The following is a 19207-nucleotide window of genomic DNA, read 5'->3' as shown; positions in this document are numbered from 1 at the left end:
TTAGTGGGGGGAAAGCTCATCACGGATTGAATTGGTAGGGGAGAACCTGAAATGGCTGAAATCGCTTGCAGCACCGCAGTGAAAAAAGTCTCTTCTCCCTTTCGGCTGTGCCCCCCCAGCACCGTGCTGGCCGGGGAACTGGAGCTGCTGCAGAGGGGAGGGTTTCCATTTGTTGGAGGAGCTGTGCTTTAATACCATGGGGTTTTTGGTTGGGTTTTTTTTTTGGTTTATTTATTTTTTTTTTTTCACATTTGCTCAGTGACTGTCATTCTGCAGAAAATTAAAGCTGTTTATTCCCCCAGACAGAAGCTGCATTTGCAGATTTATGTTGCCCTTCTCTGAAGAGACAGTGCTGCTTCTGCCAAATTAGCTGCAGCAGATCTATGACCTGGAGGCTGCTCTTCAGTAGGCTGGAATTAAACCATCCAACACGCTTCCAACGTAAACACTGCTCCTGTAAAGAAGCTCAGACAGAGCATACCAGGTGCCAAGTCTCCCTTGGATTTCAGAGTGGTACCTAAAGTACCTTTAGGAGTCACGGTCTTACCACTAAAAAACAAGTGGAACTAAAATAACTGAATTGGGCTTAATTTGTTTTCATTCCTGCAGGATAAACCAATCAATTGATATCTTTCAATTAGGTTTTCCGCTTCTTATTGAATGTAAGTTGAAGGACTAAGGGATACTATTTCTTCCTTTATTTTTTTCAGAATAAGAATATCCTTATATGTGCATCAAAATGCTGTAAATTAAAAAGGATGAAATAATTTTAGCTGTTGTTGGTGTGTAAAACAAGCCTTACATAGAGATCATGCATAATTATAAGAAGTTCCTTAGTTTGCATGAATAGTTTGGCTCATATTGGCTCAGTACACACGTGGCCTGTGGGCTATTTTGGCTCTTGGTCAAGTGATGCTCTCTGCACCCCTGAACAAAGGAGACAACAGAGAGGGTCATGGATGGCTACCACTTGGTAAGTGGGCCAGTACCTTTAGGAATGAGCTGGGGAGCTCTGCTCTTTTGGAAACATGAGCCTCCGCAGCTCACACTGAAGGTACCGTGTTACCCACCCTGGCTGTACCCTGGTTATTTGCTGGTAACCCTGCTCGGGAGGAGGCATTTCTTCCTCTCCCTCGCCCTGCAGTGCTGGCTCTCACACTGCGCCATGCAGGGTCTCTGAAGGCACACTTCATTGCACACTGTGTTATCCTTTATTGTAATGATCTGGGTGCTCATTAGAGCATCACAATTATAAACAGTGACACAATTTTGCTTGAGGAATGCCATAGTGTTAGTCTGGTCCCTGGAAACTAACCTTATCTGAAGCTGGGTTATGTCAAAGTGTAAGTGATGGTACTTCCTTGTAATATCTGAAGTGGATGATGTAAAGATGAAAAAGTGAAGGAAAATGTAAATCTGCAACCCTCCTCTCATTCTCTCCTCCCATTCAGCCAACCCTCTGCTTCCTGGCTCTTCGGTGTCATGGCCTGTACAGAGGGACACTGCCCTCATACCTGGGTTTCAGAGAGCTCCCATCCCAGCAGAGGACACTCACTTCCCAGAGACCTCCAAGGGTTTCCATCGTACTATTTTTTTCCTTTTGTAAGTTTACGCAACTAATTAAATCAAGAGGTCACCATGGTCTGCCTCTCCTCTTTGGAGATGCAGTTATTGGTACTACAGGTACCACACCATTTCCAGCCTGCGCTGCAGCTCAGCTCTGCCTGCGTCCTGCTGCTCAGTGCAAAGGGGCTCCGTCCACTAAGTTGCATCTTGTGGAGCATCCGTGATCTGAGATGAGCACAGATGTACATCAAGCCTGAATCCTGGTTTTGGCAGGTGCCTGAGATCACCCAGGGGTGATGCCAGTTTAAAGAGACTGATCCCCAAAACCTGTCTTGAAGGGGTACTGGTAGCATCAGTAAAATGGAATTTGCAACAAAACCCTCTCTTTTCTGAACCTTCTGCTCATCCAAGGGTTTTTAGTTCACCCAGCACCAGCTGGCAAAGCAAGTGTGGTACTTTTGTATCAGGGAATGGTAGATCCCACAGGTGCCACAGCCCATTTGCTGGGTGTGGATGTACAAACTGCTGTGTGAGCACTATTCTCCTTGTTTTCTGGGTGATTTCTATTAAATACTGCAGTGCCTGAAGACGGCGAAGTCAGAGCTGGGCAGTGAGCATGGCAGCAGCGAGGGTGGCAAGGTTCTGGTAGTACCTGCATCAGGCACGCCCCAGACCAAGAGAGCCTGCATAGAAATAGAGACATGGAAAATCTCATGTATCAGCAGGTTTTATTCTCAGTCTTATTTTTAAAACGGTGTGAACCTAACTCTAGTGGCAGTGGAAGTGAGAGACTGAGAGCAATGCGGTATACGGCACACCAATTACTAGCTGTTGCTTTGTTCTGTTTTCCCTTTTCTCTTGTTCTGGGGCAGGCAGGAGGAGGCCCGAAGAGCAAAATGCCTCTACCCAGAAAAGATATGAGGGAGGGATGGAAAACCAGACAAATGAGAAAGGGTCCACTAGTCGCGTAACACCAAGCTGGAAGCTGGAAACCATTCCCCGTGCGGGCTCCCTAACCTTCAGAGTGAGGCAGGGAATCACAGAATCGTAGAAACGTTTAGGTTGGAAGGGATCTTAAAGACCTTCTAGTTCCAACCCCCCTGCCACGGGCAGGGACACCTCCCACCAGACCAGGGAAGTTTTGTTTTCACCCATCATGTATTTCAGAGGAGCATTCCCCAAATCCACGGTCTGATTTCCAGCTGTGGTTGTATTATTAAGTAAATAAGGATCATTGTCAGGGTGTTAGAAGCCAGTCAGCCTACGCAGAAAGAGATGAGACAGGCAAGGAAGGCAGGAATATTGAAGAGAAAAGGCTCATGGCAAAAAATGCAGACAGTACTTAGGAAAGTGGTTCTATGAAATCAATGCTCCCAACCCCGTTCCAGTCCCCGTCATGGGAACACAAGCGGGATTTGAATAGGGGTGTCGGAGGTCAGTGTTTTATCCATTCAGCTGTAACTGCCTAAACTGAGTACGCAGCCCAAGAGACAATTCAGAGCTCTGCCTGATTTGTATTCTGTTTGCACTTTGGGGAGTTGGTTTCAGCAAACCAAATAATGCCGTAACGTTGCTCAGCTGATAACACACCAATTATAAAGTTCAGTGTGAGAGATCCTGCTGTGAGCTGACTGAAGGTTTCTGCATCAGTTTTGATTTCGGTAAGCTCTTCAGGGTGTAGAGAGAAGCCAGCGTGGATGTAGGGGAAGAGGTTGGAGGTTATGGCAATTCATTAAATCTTTCAAATGTCTTGTTTTTTTTGTTTTTTTTTTTCTAATTATCAATTTAATCATAATACAGCTTTGGATGCCGATTTCCATATTCTTGTTGGGGTTGAGGAATAATGGTTGCTGCACCTGAAAGAGGAATTTGCCCTTTGGTCCCGCCTGGCTGTGGCTATTAGCGTTACTGTAGAGGCCGGGCTGCCTTAACACCAGCCAAGTGGAAGATGGTGCAGGTGGTATGTTGCTCCTTCTTAGAGACCCTCCACCACCTCAGCTCAACCCTCCTGAACTCAACTTAGGAGCTTTAGGAAGCAGTTAGGCTTGGAAAGGCATTAGTGGGAAGGGAAGGATGAAGGAAGGATGAGGTACTTTTGAAACTTCCCCCATTCTCTGCATCCACCTCTCCTTTCTGTAGTTTGTTGACTTGTGAGTGTTTTTCGGTTCTCTCTTTTTTTTTTTTTTTTTTTTTTTCCCAAAACGTTGTATCGGTTACGCAAAAAAACAGTCCTAAATATTTCAGTGCTGCTATAACAAAAGCAGCGTGCTGTTGTCAAAAGCACATCTTGATGTATAGGCTGTTGAACGCTCCCAGTCTGTATAATGGCTCAAGGGCTAAACTTTTATGTTAAGCTTTGGGTGGGAGGGTTATCTTTTGACAAGTCTGTCTGAAGTGCTGACAAAAAAATCTGCATGTTTTAGGCAGTAAAAAAATGCCAGAGAACTAGAAAGTTATGCTTTTGGAAAAAGTCTACAATTCCCAATATGAAGGAGAGGTCAAGATGTGGAATAAATGAGCTATAGAGAACTTTCACCCTTATGAGCTGTAACTGTTTGCTACTACTTTCCAAGTGTAGATTTGAAATCAAAGGAATTTGTATGGTCTTTTTTTACAGCTCAGCACCACAGAATAATGGAGTCTTCCATTTCTCCTGGTTATTCAAAGGTGATTTGGTTCTTTATTCTTCTTAATCAACCTTAACTTGAGGAAAACTCATTCCATCCCCCTTCCTTTCAATTGTTATAGCTTTCCAGATTGGCAGAAGGACTTTAAATTTCTAGTATACAGTTTGGGAAATTTTACTGAAAATTGCTTTGCCTTAGATTTTTGATTTTATCTTTTTTCCTCCATAATTTTCTAGTCATGATACATTTCACTCTGCTGGACACTGTGTCACAGTAGAAATAAAGGATGCTGCTTCACAAAACCTTGACATTTTACTAGACCTGCTGCCATTGGGGGCTCAAAGGGTTTATATTATTTGTCATCTTCTCATGCAATGGTCTCTGAAGTGAGGTGTCCATGAGACAATCCACTGGGGTATGGGAAGAAGGTTTTAGAACTTCAGTGGTACATGTATATAATTTATAAATTAATAAATATTGGGATGTGTAAAGTTTTTTAGTGATAGTGTTGTGCAGTCAGAAAAGTTCCAGTGTTCCAGTGACTTTTTAGCTCATCTGTAAGAACGGTGGAAGAATTTTTGTCAACTCTGGCTCATGAAAGTTGCCACAAACCATAGGAATGTCTTCTGCATGTTGTGGACACAACTATTTCATAGCAACTCCCAAACTTGTGACACTACCTGTGAGATTGATGGTGATCATTCTTCATGCTGATCTCAGCGCATCCTTTATGATTACTTTCCAGCCTTTTCACACCTTCAGGTTTTGTTGTTACAAGGGATTGCTTTCATAAGTTTTAATGAAATCAGTGACAGGCTACGTGTAGCCAAAATGCCTAAATATATTGCCTGAAGTGCTTTTAGTTTGGTCCGGATACTATTACATAGAAACATCGGTGGTGAAATGATGCTGTGTTTGGCAATAGCCTGAAGCTGACTTTGGAAGGGACTCTGCATGCCACTGCGGAGGCTTTGGCCGTCGTTGGCTGCAGATGGAGGAGCTGGTGAGGGCACTGGAGGAGATAAACAACGATTCTTTGGGATGCCCTCACTACCGACCTCTCTTTAGTTTGCTTTCCTAAGGAAATAAGGCTTATGCAGTTGCTCTGTCTGCCCCATCCTTCTTCTTCTCTCTACCACCTTCCCAGTAGCTGCCCAGCAGACTCAGAAGTGTCAGCCTTGTTTGGCAGAGGAATAAAAGTCACTGGTTTGCGAGACTCAGCAAGTGGATGGAGAGGAGAGTGGTTCACACCAGAGCCCGTCCCAAGGTAAAGGCAGTGCATGGTCTGGTTGACCAGGTGCTCGCTGCCCAACATGTACGTGTTGTGTAGCTGCCCATTTAGTAGACGCATAACTCCTGAGAAGTGGGGCTGTGTGGTGTCTCTGCATGATGGGAATGTCACAGGGGACAGATCAGAGTCAAGAACATCATTTTAGAAGAGGTAAGGAAGGTTGCTAGGGGAAGAAGGGTACAAATCACGGGAAAGCAGGGTACAAATCACGGGAAAGCAAGAATACTTTTGCCATTATCCGAAATAGTCTTTCCTTTCCTCTTTGCTGTCTTCTGCATTGCAAGCAACGTGCAGCATTGATTTAGAAAAATACATAGTCATCTTGCAAAATTCCAAACATTGCATGCAAACAAGTCTGGTGCACAAATGTGCTCAGGGATCCTGTTTCAGTTTTGGCACTCATCAAATATTTTTATCTGCCAGGCAATGGGGACAAATCTTTGCCAAGAAATAATGGAAGAAGGGAAGAAGGGGAAAGGAAGGGGCTGCGAGGATAATTTTTGTTTTGTTAAGTATTGTCAGTAGCTTTGGACAAAGGATTTGCTTACTGCACATCTGCGTTCACTAGCTCTCCTGGTGTTTATTTTTACTAAAATAGTCTGAAAATAATTCGTGTGAAATTTACGGGGGAAAAAAACCCAACCACCTACTCATTACAGCATGTTATACAGATTTTTGAGTACACTTTATTTACATTTGGTGCTGTTTTATGCCCACCTTGAAGAGGGCTGTACCTTTTCTGTGATGAAAAGGTACAAACGACCAGGCCTGCCATGTTCACTTTTTATCAGAATGAAGATATTTAGTCTAATTACGTACTATGAATCAGTTGTACAGACTGCTGTTTGTGCCCAGGCGTAATTTGTTATTCTTCCTAGCTGAAGCATATCTGGAAACATCGAGGCCACATCCATTGCCCATCACCATCAGTGCAGACAACAGATTTAGGATGAGGCTCCAATAGCCTGGTATCATGTACCTTGTTATACTGCCTGACCGATGACACAGATGATATAAAAGATAAGTTTCAGCTGCAGCTGAAATTGGAAGGTTTTCCACCAACTTCAGCAAGGATGGAGCTGGTATCGAGTCATGCGTAACCAGCTCAGCATCCTGTTAAATGTTATATTGTAGGAGCTGCTACCTATCTACACTAAGACATGAGAGAAGTGGAAGGAATATGGATGCTCTACTGTTGTTACAGGAGAGAGCTTCCCTGTGCGTCCGCTCCACAGTGTGTTACACGGTAGTCAAAGATGTTGAGTTGACACGACAAACTGCTGACCATACCCATTCCACCTCCAGGGATCCTTCTGCAAGTTGAAGTTCCCCTGTGTCCGTAAGCCAACTATAATCTGTCCTATTCCAAGAAGCACAAGTATCAGAAACAAGCGTAGAAACAAGGCCAGGCATTCTTCATCTTGATGCAAACCTAGTCTCTCATCCTTCTATAACGTCAACAAATGCCATCTTCCCTAAGCAGTGGAGATCACCACAGTGTGGCCTTCACTTTATTATTCTGCTTTGGGCCCTGACTTTTAAGGGATGGTGCTGCTGTCTTGAAAAGTGCTCTCCCAATGAATATCAAATGTTCTCAGTTTGGCACCCCAAACATCAGGCAGGCACATGCCTTTAGAGGGCTGCAAGTAATAAAAAATACAGTTAAATGTCATTTCTGATCATTTTTTGTCAGCTGCTTCTGCTCCAGTCTCTTAAGCAGTTTTTACATGCCTTCTCTTCACTCCAGCGTCCCTTGCATCAGGAAGCCGCTCCTTATCTTCCCACCTGCTGGGCTGTACCTCACCCACCCACGTGCCTCTAAAACCACTTCCACTGGGTTATGGTGCCCACAACATGCTATAGAGGTGTCTCATGATGCAAGTATTTTATCTGATCAGTAAAACATGGTGTTTGAATTACATTACCTAGCGGTGGAAAGCATTAAATATCAAAGGTTAGTACTAGAAATGAGCAAGTGCGAGTTTTGAGCAAGAAGCTCCAAGTCTCTCTTTGACACTATGGTAAAGTTGGTATTTCTTCTTTCAAATCCCAAACCCAGAAATTTACATGACCTCCCCATAAATTAGGAGCTACGGAAAGTCATGTATGCTGTTCAAATGGCCACTGCCTACAGCTCCTGAGAACACTTGTGATTGATAATCTGTTTACGGAAGTCTAAGGAAAAATGCCAGCTGAAAGTGGAAGCACGTCTGCTGTGGAGCAACGTTGCAGGATAGCGTATGTTTAGTGACATAAACAGGAGAATGTTTTTCAGGTGATACCACAAGTAAGTTTATATTGACACTCAGACCATTGCTAACGGCTCTGTAGATCAAGGTCATTGATTTGCTTTAACATTAAAAAAGTTATGTGGAGAAGCTAAGTACACCTCCTAAAATCTACCATACTGAGGATGGCTTGTAGTAGTCTGTAGTCTTTAATTCTCAGCCTCTGGAAGAGACAGGAGATGATAAGACTCATCTGAGGGTACGGCTGGGAGCAGTAGCTGCTCTCGGCCTGGTGCTGGAGCAGGTGTGGGTGGTGTGCCTGCTTCTACCTATAGGCCAGGAGGTGCCTTCTGCCTGCAGCGGGGAGATGCTTGTGCTGGTGTCTGCAGTGAGATTGCTGACACGGAGGCTTAGAAGACACGGTCCTCTGCACCACTGGCTGCCATGAAACAATGTGGAAATGTTTGTTTAATAAGGACTGTAAAATGTCCCAAGCACTCAGGACTCTTAAGTACTTTCATATTTTCAGGGGAACTTTTTCTGGCAAACTTTGATCATATTAAATAAATTTCCTGTGACATCATAATGCTCCATTTGTTACAAATGTGCTGATTTGCGGATGTGCAATTAGCTGACTCAAGCAAAAAAGCATTATAGATATCCTGTGTATGAAGTGGCAGTTTATTTCTCTCCATATGGTCTATAACTTGTTCCATGCTGCTTAACGTGGGCTCTGGGCTCGCTGCCCATTGCTCATCACAGTTTATAGAGAGGAAAATTGAAGGCAGCCAGAGAGTTAATTCTTTGCAATACAGTTATTCCCTTAATGCAATACCTAAGCTGTTTGCATCAGCCAAAATAGACGGTCCCCTTGAAAGCAGGTGAGTCCTGACCGTTCCCTCTGCGGAGCAAGGAGGTGAGATGAAATCATTTTAGAAAAGAGCACTACGTGAATGAGAGTTGGGGGATTCCCAGAAGGAAGAAAGAGGGCTCCTGAAATCTTGCATAACTCAGGTCTTTTAAAAGATTTGGTGGGGTTTTTTTCGGACATATATTTATCTATCACTACTTAAACGGATCTATACCCAGGGTTAAGTCTTGTCTCTTTTAAGTCCATGGCAAAATTTCCTTGGACCTCAGCAGTGATGGGATTGCATCCTAAATGAACAGTCTCAAGAAGACTCTAATTTGTAAAATATGCTCAGTGCAGGGCAATTGTTTTGCTGTCAAAGTGCCAGTTAGCACCTTACCTCATGGCACATTTTTAATTCTTGAAATACTAAATAAGTATATTCTAATCTCCTCTCCAGTATCTCTGCTGCTCCTTTAAAATGAGCGAAGAGCATGAAAAAAAAGATTTGAGAGAGCAACAACATATATAGGGTTAAACTTTCTGAGGACAAGGCATTCTTTTGTCTTATCAGCATGTTTAGCAGTTGCAAATCTCAGTGTATGAGGAAATGTCTCACATTCAAAGACTATTAACAGCTGTGAAATTAGTTTTGCACATCTGAATATCTAACTGCATACGTTCATACAATTTTCTTGTAGCTTATGAAATTTGAGTGTACCATTTCAGCTTGAACTTTCAGATTTCTTAATCATGAGGTTATTAAACAAAAGACATTGCCATATGCAAATTTTGAATTTTGTGCAGTATAATAAGATGCCTTTTTGGATTAACACTGAGTTAAAAACAGCAGATACACAGGCGTAAAAAGTTATTTGGAAGGTGTGGAATATATGCTTATTAAGGAAAAAATGTTTTAATCGTCTCTGCCTTCAAATAGCTCTTCGATGGTTACAGTTTTATTTTTGTATTATGATTGTAATAGTCTTTTCAGAGTATACACCACACATTCTACAGTGCGTCTTCATTTCATTCTTAAAAATTAACTGGGTTTTGTACTTGGAGATGAGTCATTTTGGCGCCGAGACGCTCACCTTTCTGTACTGAGTCTGTAGCTCTAAGGGTTGAAAACATATAACATTATTGTCTCATACAAACCACGTTTTGTCTGGGAATGAAACCCTCCAAAAGAAAGCGAATACAGTACTTGGATGTCTTTGGAACATGAGAGCCTAGTATGCGGCCAGCAGACGTGCTGCTCGGAAACCTGGGGGAATATTCACATAATCGCAACTAAAGCCTGGCTTCTGTGTTCAGGAATCCAGATCTTCTCACACAGATCTCAACACATGACTGAAATAATCTGTTTATCCAGCATATGGTCTTTTGTGACGACCGGATAGAAATCAGCTACTGGGTCTCATTGGAGATTTGTCCCGGGGTGCTGTTTCCTCCTAAGTGCTCCCTTTATAGTCCAGGGCCAGGGAGGCATTTTAGCAATGCGAAGGGGCGATTAGAGGCACTTCTGCTGGAATGTATGCTGTAGCGATTAATGAAATTAATTTGGCTTGTGACGGGCGCACCGAGAGGCAGCGCTGGGCTTTGTCCCGCTCACTGTCGCTGTTTCCCGGGGTGACATTGTCACTGGTGACCTGCTCGTTGCTGTGCTTGGGGCACGCACAGCGCTTGCAGGAGTGCAGTGGCGGAAGGCTGGGAGTTTTCCGGTGTGCTCAAAGGTGTCTGGGGTCAGGAGAACCAAATCTTTAAACCCAGATTATTCTAGCTGATATTATTGTAGCTGAAATTTGTGTGTAAGGAGAATCATATCTGCTTGGTTTAGCAGAAAAACTAGTCTGACAACTAATTGCTGTCTCCTTCGCCCTAAATCAGTGACTGTATCTATCTCAGACCCTATCTATCTCTATCTCATGAAATCAGATAAATAACAAGGCTGCTCAGATCTTTCCTTAATCCATCTTCCTGCATCCCTCTGCCTAGAACAGTGGAGCCAGTGTGGCTGATCTGGGCAATGAGTGATTTGAGTCCATAGTTATTTGGAGATGCATTTTTCGGGTTATAACATTCTTTTCTAATACGTGCAGTAAAGTTCTGTTTACACAGACAACCTCTACACTAATAGTCTAAGCAGTGTATGAGCTATACAGAGGAACTGCCACTTGGATCCAAATAAAGTCAAGTTTTAAATTAATGAAAAGCAAGATGTTTTGAATGAAATGAGGTAGTGCCCAAACTCCACCCAGATCTCAAAGCAGAAAGTTGTAGTATCAGGAAAATGCAGCCAAACTGAAATCCCAGAAAAGTGATAATAAAATGCTTCATTAAACAGAAAAAAAAAAAAGACATAAGAAAAAACACAACAGAGAAAGCTTTGCTTAAATGTCAGGGAGAACTTTATTTCTTGTTGGGTTTTAAACTTCCCCCATTGGTTGAAAACCAAAACCCTTCAGTTATACATAGATTTACTGCAGAGGAATCAGAAGCTGCAGCTGAGCGGGTGATGCACTAGCAACTGTGCAACCAGATTTTGGCACCCGTGTTTTTCCTATGTGCCATTTCACCAATAGTTTCTGCAGGTCTTTCAGCTGGACCATGAAAGCAATCTTTTATGTCAGGAAAACCAGTGAACGTGAAAAGCACTGTGCTGCTGTGAACGTGAAAAGCACTCTGCTGCTCTGCTCAGGTAGAGCGGCGTTGGTAGCCCTTGCTCCCCGCCAGAAACTGCACTGGGGTGTTGATGTAGCTGATATGCCTTGCCCAATTCAACCTATTTCTTACACTTCTCTCCTCTTGCTGTATTAAATGAGGATCTAAGGTTAGTTATTGCACTCTGTATGTTGCACTCTGAAACCACTGCGAGGATGTGAGAGGTTGTGTGGTCTCCTGAGGACTGGCCTCCTCAGGGCTCTGCAGGTTTTGCTGTCATTAATGCAGACTCTGGAGCCTCTGGTGCTGACTCCCAGAGAACACCCGTGCTCATGGGATGCTATGTTCTTCCTCTGTGGTAAAATCATGGGTCCCTGCTGTGGTTCCAGCAGGTCTTCAAGGGCCGAGCAGCTCCACCATTTGTGGTGTGCTTTGGGAGGTTGCTTGAGCACCGTGGCTGCTCCTGGTCCAGTTCAGGCAGATGGGCAAAAGGGATCAAAGAAGTTTAGAAAAATAAGATTTTGTGGAATGGTTTATGAGAAGGAGGTAGTTCATTTGCATTGCACTTTAGGGAACTGGGTTCAGATTAGGTAACGCATCTGTTCCTGGTTTGTGTAATGCCCAGGTGGGCACAAAGTGGCTCAGCAAAACGCTGCAGTGACACACAAGTTGGTGCGAACCCTCCATCCCCCTCCACGGGCTGATCCTGTGCTGCCTTCCTGGGGTCGCGTCTAGGGTGGCTCAAGTAATGCCAAGGGAGAAGTATTTTCTTAAGCAGTGTGTGTTAAAAAGTGACATTAAGGATGTAAAGTCATCAGGCAGGGAGAGGGAGTTGGGATCTCTGACTATCCAGCGGGTTTATTCTGCAGTTGTTTGCATTTTGTATTCGCACTGTCCATGTTTGTGTAATCACAGATAACGGGTGACGTATTTAGACACATTAAGAGAACTTGTGAGCACACTGGCAAAAACCCCCAAAGATAATTTCATGTGAAAATGGGAAGAAAACCCTAGCTTTCTCTACTAGCAACCAGAAGACGGTAGGGTCCATCCAGTTCTCCCAGTTGTGTTTTTCTGGCACTTATTCTCCCTCTGCTTTTAATCTGCTCATGCCATAATGCACCCAGGCCCTGAGGTGAAGACTAGGCAGTATCTGTGCGGTGTTTACACCCATGTGTACAAGTTTGCCAAACCAAGGAATGGGGAGAAACGAAGGATGATCTGTCCTGAGGGCCTCTGCCCTCAAAGAGGGAGCCCATCAAAACCGCTGGAGTTTTACCCCGGGGAAGGTAGCACTAAAGTTTTAATTGGGTGTTCTGCTCTCCAGGACCTCCGCTCATTTCTTTTTACTGCAGTATTTTTAATTATTATTCCTAAATTTGCAAAGTTTCAATTTGTGTTAATAGGTCGTCTTGCTGCCGTGGCCAGGTGGCGATGCCTAATTAATGGAGCGGCCAAGCAGCCAAACAAGAGCCTGCAGAGACAGCAAGGGAGGCGGAAGCACTATTGGAGGGCAAAGCCAACCTCCCTGTCAACGGGAACGCGGATGCATGCGAACACGTACATCGGCAGCTCGTGGCAGGATGGAAGCAAAGGCTTGGAGTCTCTCAGGGGTCTCCTGCAGGCACAGCATGGGCAAGGAGGCTTAGTTTTGCAAGGCATTCCAATTGAAAAAAGGGGTAGGATGGTACACAGAGCTAACTGTCTGAAAGGCAATAGCGGGTGGGATGTCTTCCACAGCAGAAGCCGTGAGATAAGGTAACCTCCTCCTTACGGCCGTGAACTCCACAGTGGTTACTCCAAGCCAAATCCCGCATGCTGTTTGTGGGAAGCTTAGTGCGGGGCAGGCAGGAGAGAGGTGACAAAGGCTCATCTTTGCTGCCTCCAGGTTCCAGCTGGCTGGGGGCTGCCCGCTGCTGAGCCAGGCCGGGGGCCACCCAGCTGCTGGTGATGGAGGGAGGGCACGCAGTGCTTACAAATCCCTTGGAGCAAATTTTTGTCTTGTTTTTGAAATGTTGGAGATTTCTCCCGTAGAATCATAGAATGGTTAGGGTTGGAAGGGACCTTAAAGATCATCTAGTTCCAAGCCCCCTGCCATGGGCAGGGACACCTCCCACCAGACCAGGCTGCTCAAAGCCCCATCCAGCCTGGCCTTGAACACCTCAGATGGGGCATCCACAACTTCCTTGGGCAACCTGTTCCAGTGCCTCACCACCCTCACAGTAAAGAATTTCTTCCTAATATCTAATCTGAATCTCCCCTCTTTCAGTTTAAAACCCTCATCCTATTGTTACGCTCCCTGATAAAGAGTCCCTCCCCATCTTTCTCCTGTAGGCCCCCTTTAAGTACTGGAAGGCTGCTATAAGGTCTTCTCGAGCCTTCTCTTCTCCAGGCTGAACAACCCCAACTCTCTCAGACTGTCCTCACAGCAGAGGTGCTCCAGCCCTCTCATCATTTTTGTGGCCCTCCTCTGGAGCTGCTGCAACAGGTCCATGTCCTTGATTGATTACCGCCTTCCACGAAGATGTGTTTCTTTGTTTATGTATTTATGGTGATGCCCCAAGTAGGACAACAGGGTTGGAGAGCAAACAGAAAAAAGCTTTTTCTGTGGCTGGACCCCAAGTGAGCCAGGTGTGAGGCAGCTCCCGTCCGAAGGCTGTACTGCCATGGGAGATGAGAGTCAGCCTGCAGTAGCCTGGGCTCTGTGCCGGGCTAATTCAAGTTTTGGGCTAGGACTGGCCTCCCGCCAGCCGTCAGGCAATGCCAGGTTGGCAGCGAGGTGGCATGGGGGCCCTCGGTACCGACGGGGCCCCTGGGTTTGGTTTGGCACCGTGCAAACGCCCATGCCATAAATGCATAATAGCGATTTTTTTCTGCGTCTGAGGTTTGTTTGCTTTTGCTTTTTCTTGGGACAGTGAACCCGTGCCTTGAGAAAATAAGCAAAATGTTTTTAATATCCATGCCACCAATGAGACCAAGGCGGCGCATCTAATCTTAATCTATATTGTTTGGACTTTCGTTCGGTAAATCAGCTGAAAGAAAGAATACATTTCTTCTTTAAAGTCCCTTCCCCGCCCCTGCCGTAACCAGTAAGTGTTGCTTCCTGCCCTTCTGCTCTCTCAACAGCGCTTCCCTTTCCTGTTTGGGTTACGAGCCTTCATGTAGGCTCCTGGCTTGTCTCCCTGCCAAATTTGTCTTCTGCTCTGCAACCAGGTGAAATAGCCTCTTTGGGTTTAAAGCACACCTGCCCGACTTGAGCGTGTCCTCCTGCGGGGCTACCTGACCAGGGCTTCCTCCATGGCAGGCACGTAAGTATCTGGGGACGGCGCAGGACGGCAGGGAATTTGTTGACCAGGGTTAACGTGACTGGATGGGAAGGAGAACATGTATTGTCGTAAAGGCAGAGGTTTTGGTTATTAGCCTCGCAGGATAATTTATAATTGTGTAAAATGGTAATTAAGCTTTTATGGCAATGCTACCTTAATACGCATCCCCTGGCAGTGAGGGAGAGGCTGACTTGACGGAGGGAGCCTCCTTCATTCCTGGTCTGCCTCCGTCAGCTCCGGGAGAATTGTCACAGGTTTATTTGCGTTTCTTCTGGGACTGAAGGGAAACCAAGGCAAAGCAGCGCCAGCTTTAATGAAAGACTTTTGTGTTGATTTCCTGTATTCACTTATGAGTCTGCCTCTCCTGATTATTAGTTATGATTATGATCTTTCAAAGCCTTTGTTTAAGGTATTGTTCTCCGGAAATATGCATATGGCTGGCCTACGAGTGAGAGCCCTCAGTCATGTATTTTCACTTGACAGTTCAGTTTAGAGTTTTGCATAGTGTGTATTTTACAAGGTTAGTTACTTCTTGTTTTTATTTCTGTAATTTAAGGGTGAAGGGAAGTCGTTTGTAATGGGAACCCGATCTAGTCCAGTTGCTTTTTTACTCTTTTTTGAGTAATTGGGTTCATAGTGCTTCCCCAGGCCATTTACTTGACTTATTTTTAGGAACTTCTAAACATTTACTTGGTATTTATTTTTGGGAACTCCCAAAGTGTATCTTCAAGGTGGTATGCAAAATCTGAAAGCGAACCACACTTCACTGAAGACAGAAACATTGCGTGAATCAAAGCATTAACGGAGCAGTAGAGTTTCTCCATCAGGAGACAGCAATGACCCTACCGTGTTGGAGCAGGTGGAAATTGAAGGGAAGGTTTCGCGGAGTGCGGCATGGCTCTGGGAGCCTGGCAGCAATGGCACTTCACTGGACTTCCTCTATGAAGTGCCTTTTGGAAAGCAGTTCTCTTAAAGCATTTTTTTTTTTTTTTTAAGACGTTGAGTTGAGATACTGATGACTGGAGTTCCCCTTAGAATCATTTGCATTCTTACACTTCAGTTTGCAAAACATACAGGAGAAGTGATGGGTTAAAATTAACTCCGTCGCCTAGTTTCAAAATCTCAGCAGTATAAACTAAGCAGATGTGCCGGCTTACAAGGGCATCAATCTGCAGCCACTCCGCTGGCCCTAAATCTCCGCTGATTGGCAGATGTGCTATTTAAATGCTGCAGTGGACACCGAGAGGTCAGCGCTCTCTGTGGACTTTCACTGGTGGTGGTGAGGACTGAGCTGTTCTGGACTGACAGTCAGGCCCAGGTGGAACATCTCTTCTGCTGCATTATTGTTTTGCATACTTTATTTTTTTTTATGTGTTTCTACTCACTTCTCCCATGCTCAAGAGCACTGAGGGGTGACAGAAGGTTCTGCAAGCTTCTGTGGTCGTGCCAGCATTGCATGCGTGTTTCGAAATTTAGCATGATTGGGGTGCCTCATGAGCTGCCTCTTTTCTGGTTTACAGCTGAAGTGTCTCCCATGGATGTCTGCAACAGGTGCTGGACATGGCAATTCGTGCTGGGTATACCAGTGTAATAAGGGAGAATTCAAAATCAGTGTCTCATTGCTAGCAAAAAGAAGAATAACTCTTAAATCTTCTTCCTTGTGCAGGTGAACTGGTGTTCATCTTATTCGTGTTAATGCTGTAGGTACCAGTATTTCCATTTCCTGCTCTGTAAAATATGTATTTATCTTGCAGGTGTGTCATGACTCTTTATTTACCAGCGTCAGTCTTTTTGAGAGCTGTTTACAAAGCAAGCTTTGTATTTGCACTATTTTCTTCTAATTATTTAATATGAAGCTCTTTAGATGCTGAACTTTAATGGTGGAGAAAGGTGATGGCCAGGCACCTGCAGCTCAGTGTAAAAGGTTCATCTCCCGCTGGCGATGCAGCCAAAGCCCAGCACCAAAGGCAGATCTTTGATGTCTATGTGTGAGCTGAGCAGGAGACCAAAAAACAGCAGCTCCCCCCGGAACTGGGCTTCAGTTCAGGCTGACCTGGGGGCAAGGGCTGCACTGTCGTGGAGGTCTCTGCCCACGCGGGCGACCAGGAGGCAGTGCAGACTGAGGACCTCTGGGTCCATGGGTTGGTGTTTCAAGGGGTCTCACGAAGTGGGAGTCAAAAGCAAATGGAGATGGTGGTTGTGGCACCTCCATATTGTATATGAAACTGTGACTGCTGTTTTTCTAAGTGTCTGCTAGAAAATATTCACGTGTCTGCATGTCACTGAGGATTAAAAGCTCCTATCTGGATGTGAAGTCCCTATGGGTTTCCACTGTCCTTTAGTTTGATGGGTGGCTAAATGCTGTTGTTTCATTATGAGGCTTTGCTGCGTTGCTGAGGAAGTATGTTCTTCAGTGCTCTGGGACAGAGGTAGGGTGAATGATGATGACACCGACTGTCCTGAGGGTGCAGAGGGATGCAACAGAGGGATGCACCTGAGGGTGCAACTTCCTGTCTGAGTTGCAGAAGGAAGTAAACTTTGAAAAAAGCGGTCCCAAAAGGAGTCACAAGCACGACTGACGTTTTGTTGGAGAAAGGAGTCTCCCATTGAGAAACGGCGTCATGAGCAAAGCTGGCAGTGCATCTCTGGTGGGAAGGCTGGAGAGCCACAGCGCTAGGTCAAGTTCTATCTGTGCTGAGCTGGGATGTCAGATACGGTGCATATGGGCCTGGATGACCTGACTGACTTGTGTTCAGAGGGTCTCCCAGGTTTCTTATTCTGTAAATCCAGTTGTCAGAGAAAAACGTCCACCTGTTTCCATAAAGATTACTACTGAAACACTTTCCCTGCATCCCAGTCATTATTATATTTGTAGTAGTGAAGCCAATTAAACTGTTTAGCAAATTAATCCATCCGAGTTTGCAGTACGCTTTAAATGCTGCAGGAACGTGACTTGTAGCTTACTAATTTTGAGGTTAACAGAGATACGTACCTCACAGACCACATGTCTCCACAGACAGGATTTTGCATTTACGTTAGCTGTTTAAGCTGACACTGGGAGAATTCTGTCGGCTTCTTAAATCAGCATCAGCATTTATTTCTTGCATGTCAGGTTTAACCACGCACCTGTGACTTTTTGTGGGCAGACTCAGTGGACAAGTAGAGTGAGATGTGTTAAATGGCTTGTGAGTTATCTCACACATTCTGTGTGCTGAGGGTTTCGTTCCCAGGTACAACAAGCCTTGGGGAAAGTAGTACTAACAATTTCTGTCATCAATAAGGACGGTTAGATCACTCAAAAATAATTTCAGATAAATAATCATTTAAAGAGGAGGGAATGGATGGGAAATTGAAATAAAAAATAAGGTAAATGTTTTTAAAAGTAGCTGTTTGCATTTCCTAAGAATATCAGAAGACAGCTCATTTGAAGGCGAGAGAATCGTGAGCAGCTTGAAACAAGGTAGATCCGTAATAGGTTCAAAGCACAGTAGCTTGATTTCTATCAGAGGAGCTTCCGCAGTTTATGCTACATGAACGCCTGCCCCAAGGAAACTGTTGTGTCTGTAAATACAAAGGACAGTGGAAGTCTCCTGGTCCAGCTGGCATGCTGGAGTAGAGCCCACAGAATTAGGTGTTTAACCCTGATGTTGGTTAGTTCTGGTCATTTGTTACACCTTTTGTAAGCATGATTTGGTGACCCTCCAAAAGCTATATTGCACTGCCCTGGCTTTAGGAGAAAGTATTTTAAACCTCTTCCATCACCCCTGGAGAGGTGACCTCAGGGCAGGCTGGTGCTGGATAGGGGGGTCCAGGGTAGGGCTGGGATAACCCTTCACCGTGGCAGGCTCTGCACGGGGTCACTGGTCAGAGATGGGCTCAGCAACTCAGTACCACGCTCTGCAAAAGTGTTATTCCTAACAAGATACCTTGTAAGTAGAGAAAACAGGTCAATGAAGGCACAGTGCAGCTTGGCCTCTGGTCTTTTTCTCGGTCTAGGACAGGAGAGAAAAGCCTTGGAGACCCTTCAGAGCCTCTCTAACAAAGACATGACTCCAAACATTATGATTTACTCCCTTTTTTTCTGTTTATTCTCTATGCCAGGTCTTTTGTGGTTCCATCCTGAGCTTTTTGCTTGGATATTTGGATAACACAGTGGTCTAGGCACAGTGAAGCAGGAGGAATTTTACCCAATCCATGGCTCCCCCACTCCCAACCTCAACATTTCTGTCATTTCATTTCCCCTGACGTTTCCTCCTCCTATTTAATTATTTGCAGTCAGACAGGTAATGGCAAGCAGCCCCATTAAGTCTCATGGGGTAATTCACAAAAAGTACAGATATTTTCCCTAAAACTCCCTGTGTTATCTTTTCCATAATCGTTTGTGACCTTGGTAATCATAAATTTCCTAAAAGCCAGGAAGAAAGGACTGCATTTTTTCAAGTTCTACACAAGTGGAAGAGAGACATGTACGGATGAAGCCACCTTCATTGCAGCACTGTCTCCAAGTACAGCCTCATTGCTACCCTTAACTGCTTTCCCCAAATTCAGTAGTCTCTGTGCCTTAAATGATAACCTTTAATCTTGACGTGACTCATTTGGGGCTGGAAGTCCTGGTGACGCCGTAGTTAGCAAAGGAGGGAGGATACAGTAAATCT

General features: G+C 44.8%; 1 protein-coding gene across 16 annotated transcripts in view; it reads left to right on the top strand.

Moving 5' to 3' along the window:
- The window catches only part of EVL (Enah/Vasp-like), a 161952-nt gene that overhangs the window by 60364 nt on the left and 82381 nt on the right, over window positions 1–19207 (top strand). For 3 of the 16 annotated variants that reach the window (XM_074584012.1, XM_074584005.1, XM_074584000.1), the window contains exon 2: window positions 14353–14534. The exons of 11 other annotated variants lie outside the window; for them this stretch is intronic. In XM_074584012.1, coding sequence (XP_074440113.1) covers window positions 14524–14534 — 11 coding nt within the window. In that variant the 5' untranslated portion in view covers window positions 14353–14523. Of the gene's footprint in view, window positions 1–12778; window positions 12985–14141; window positions 14316–14352; window positions 14535–19207 lie in introns of those variants that run through there. 2 more of the 16 variants (XM_074584006.1, XM_074584001.1) reach the window with 2 other exon arrangements.

The sequence above is a fragment of the Larus michahellis genome, chromosome 4, assembly GCF_964199755.1.
Source record: "Larus michahellis chromosome 4, bLarMic1.1, whole genome shotgun sequence".
Taxonomy (NCBI): Eukaryota; Metazoa; Chordata; class Aves; order Charadriiformes; family Laridae; genus Larus; species Larus michahellis.
Note: the sequence above shows the minus strand (reverse complement) of the source record. Positions and strands in the feature narration are given on the sequence as shown.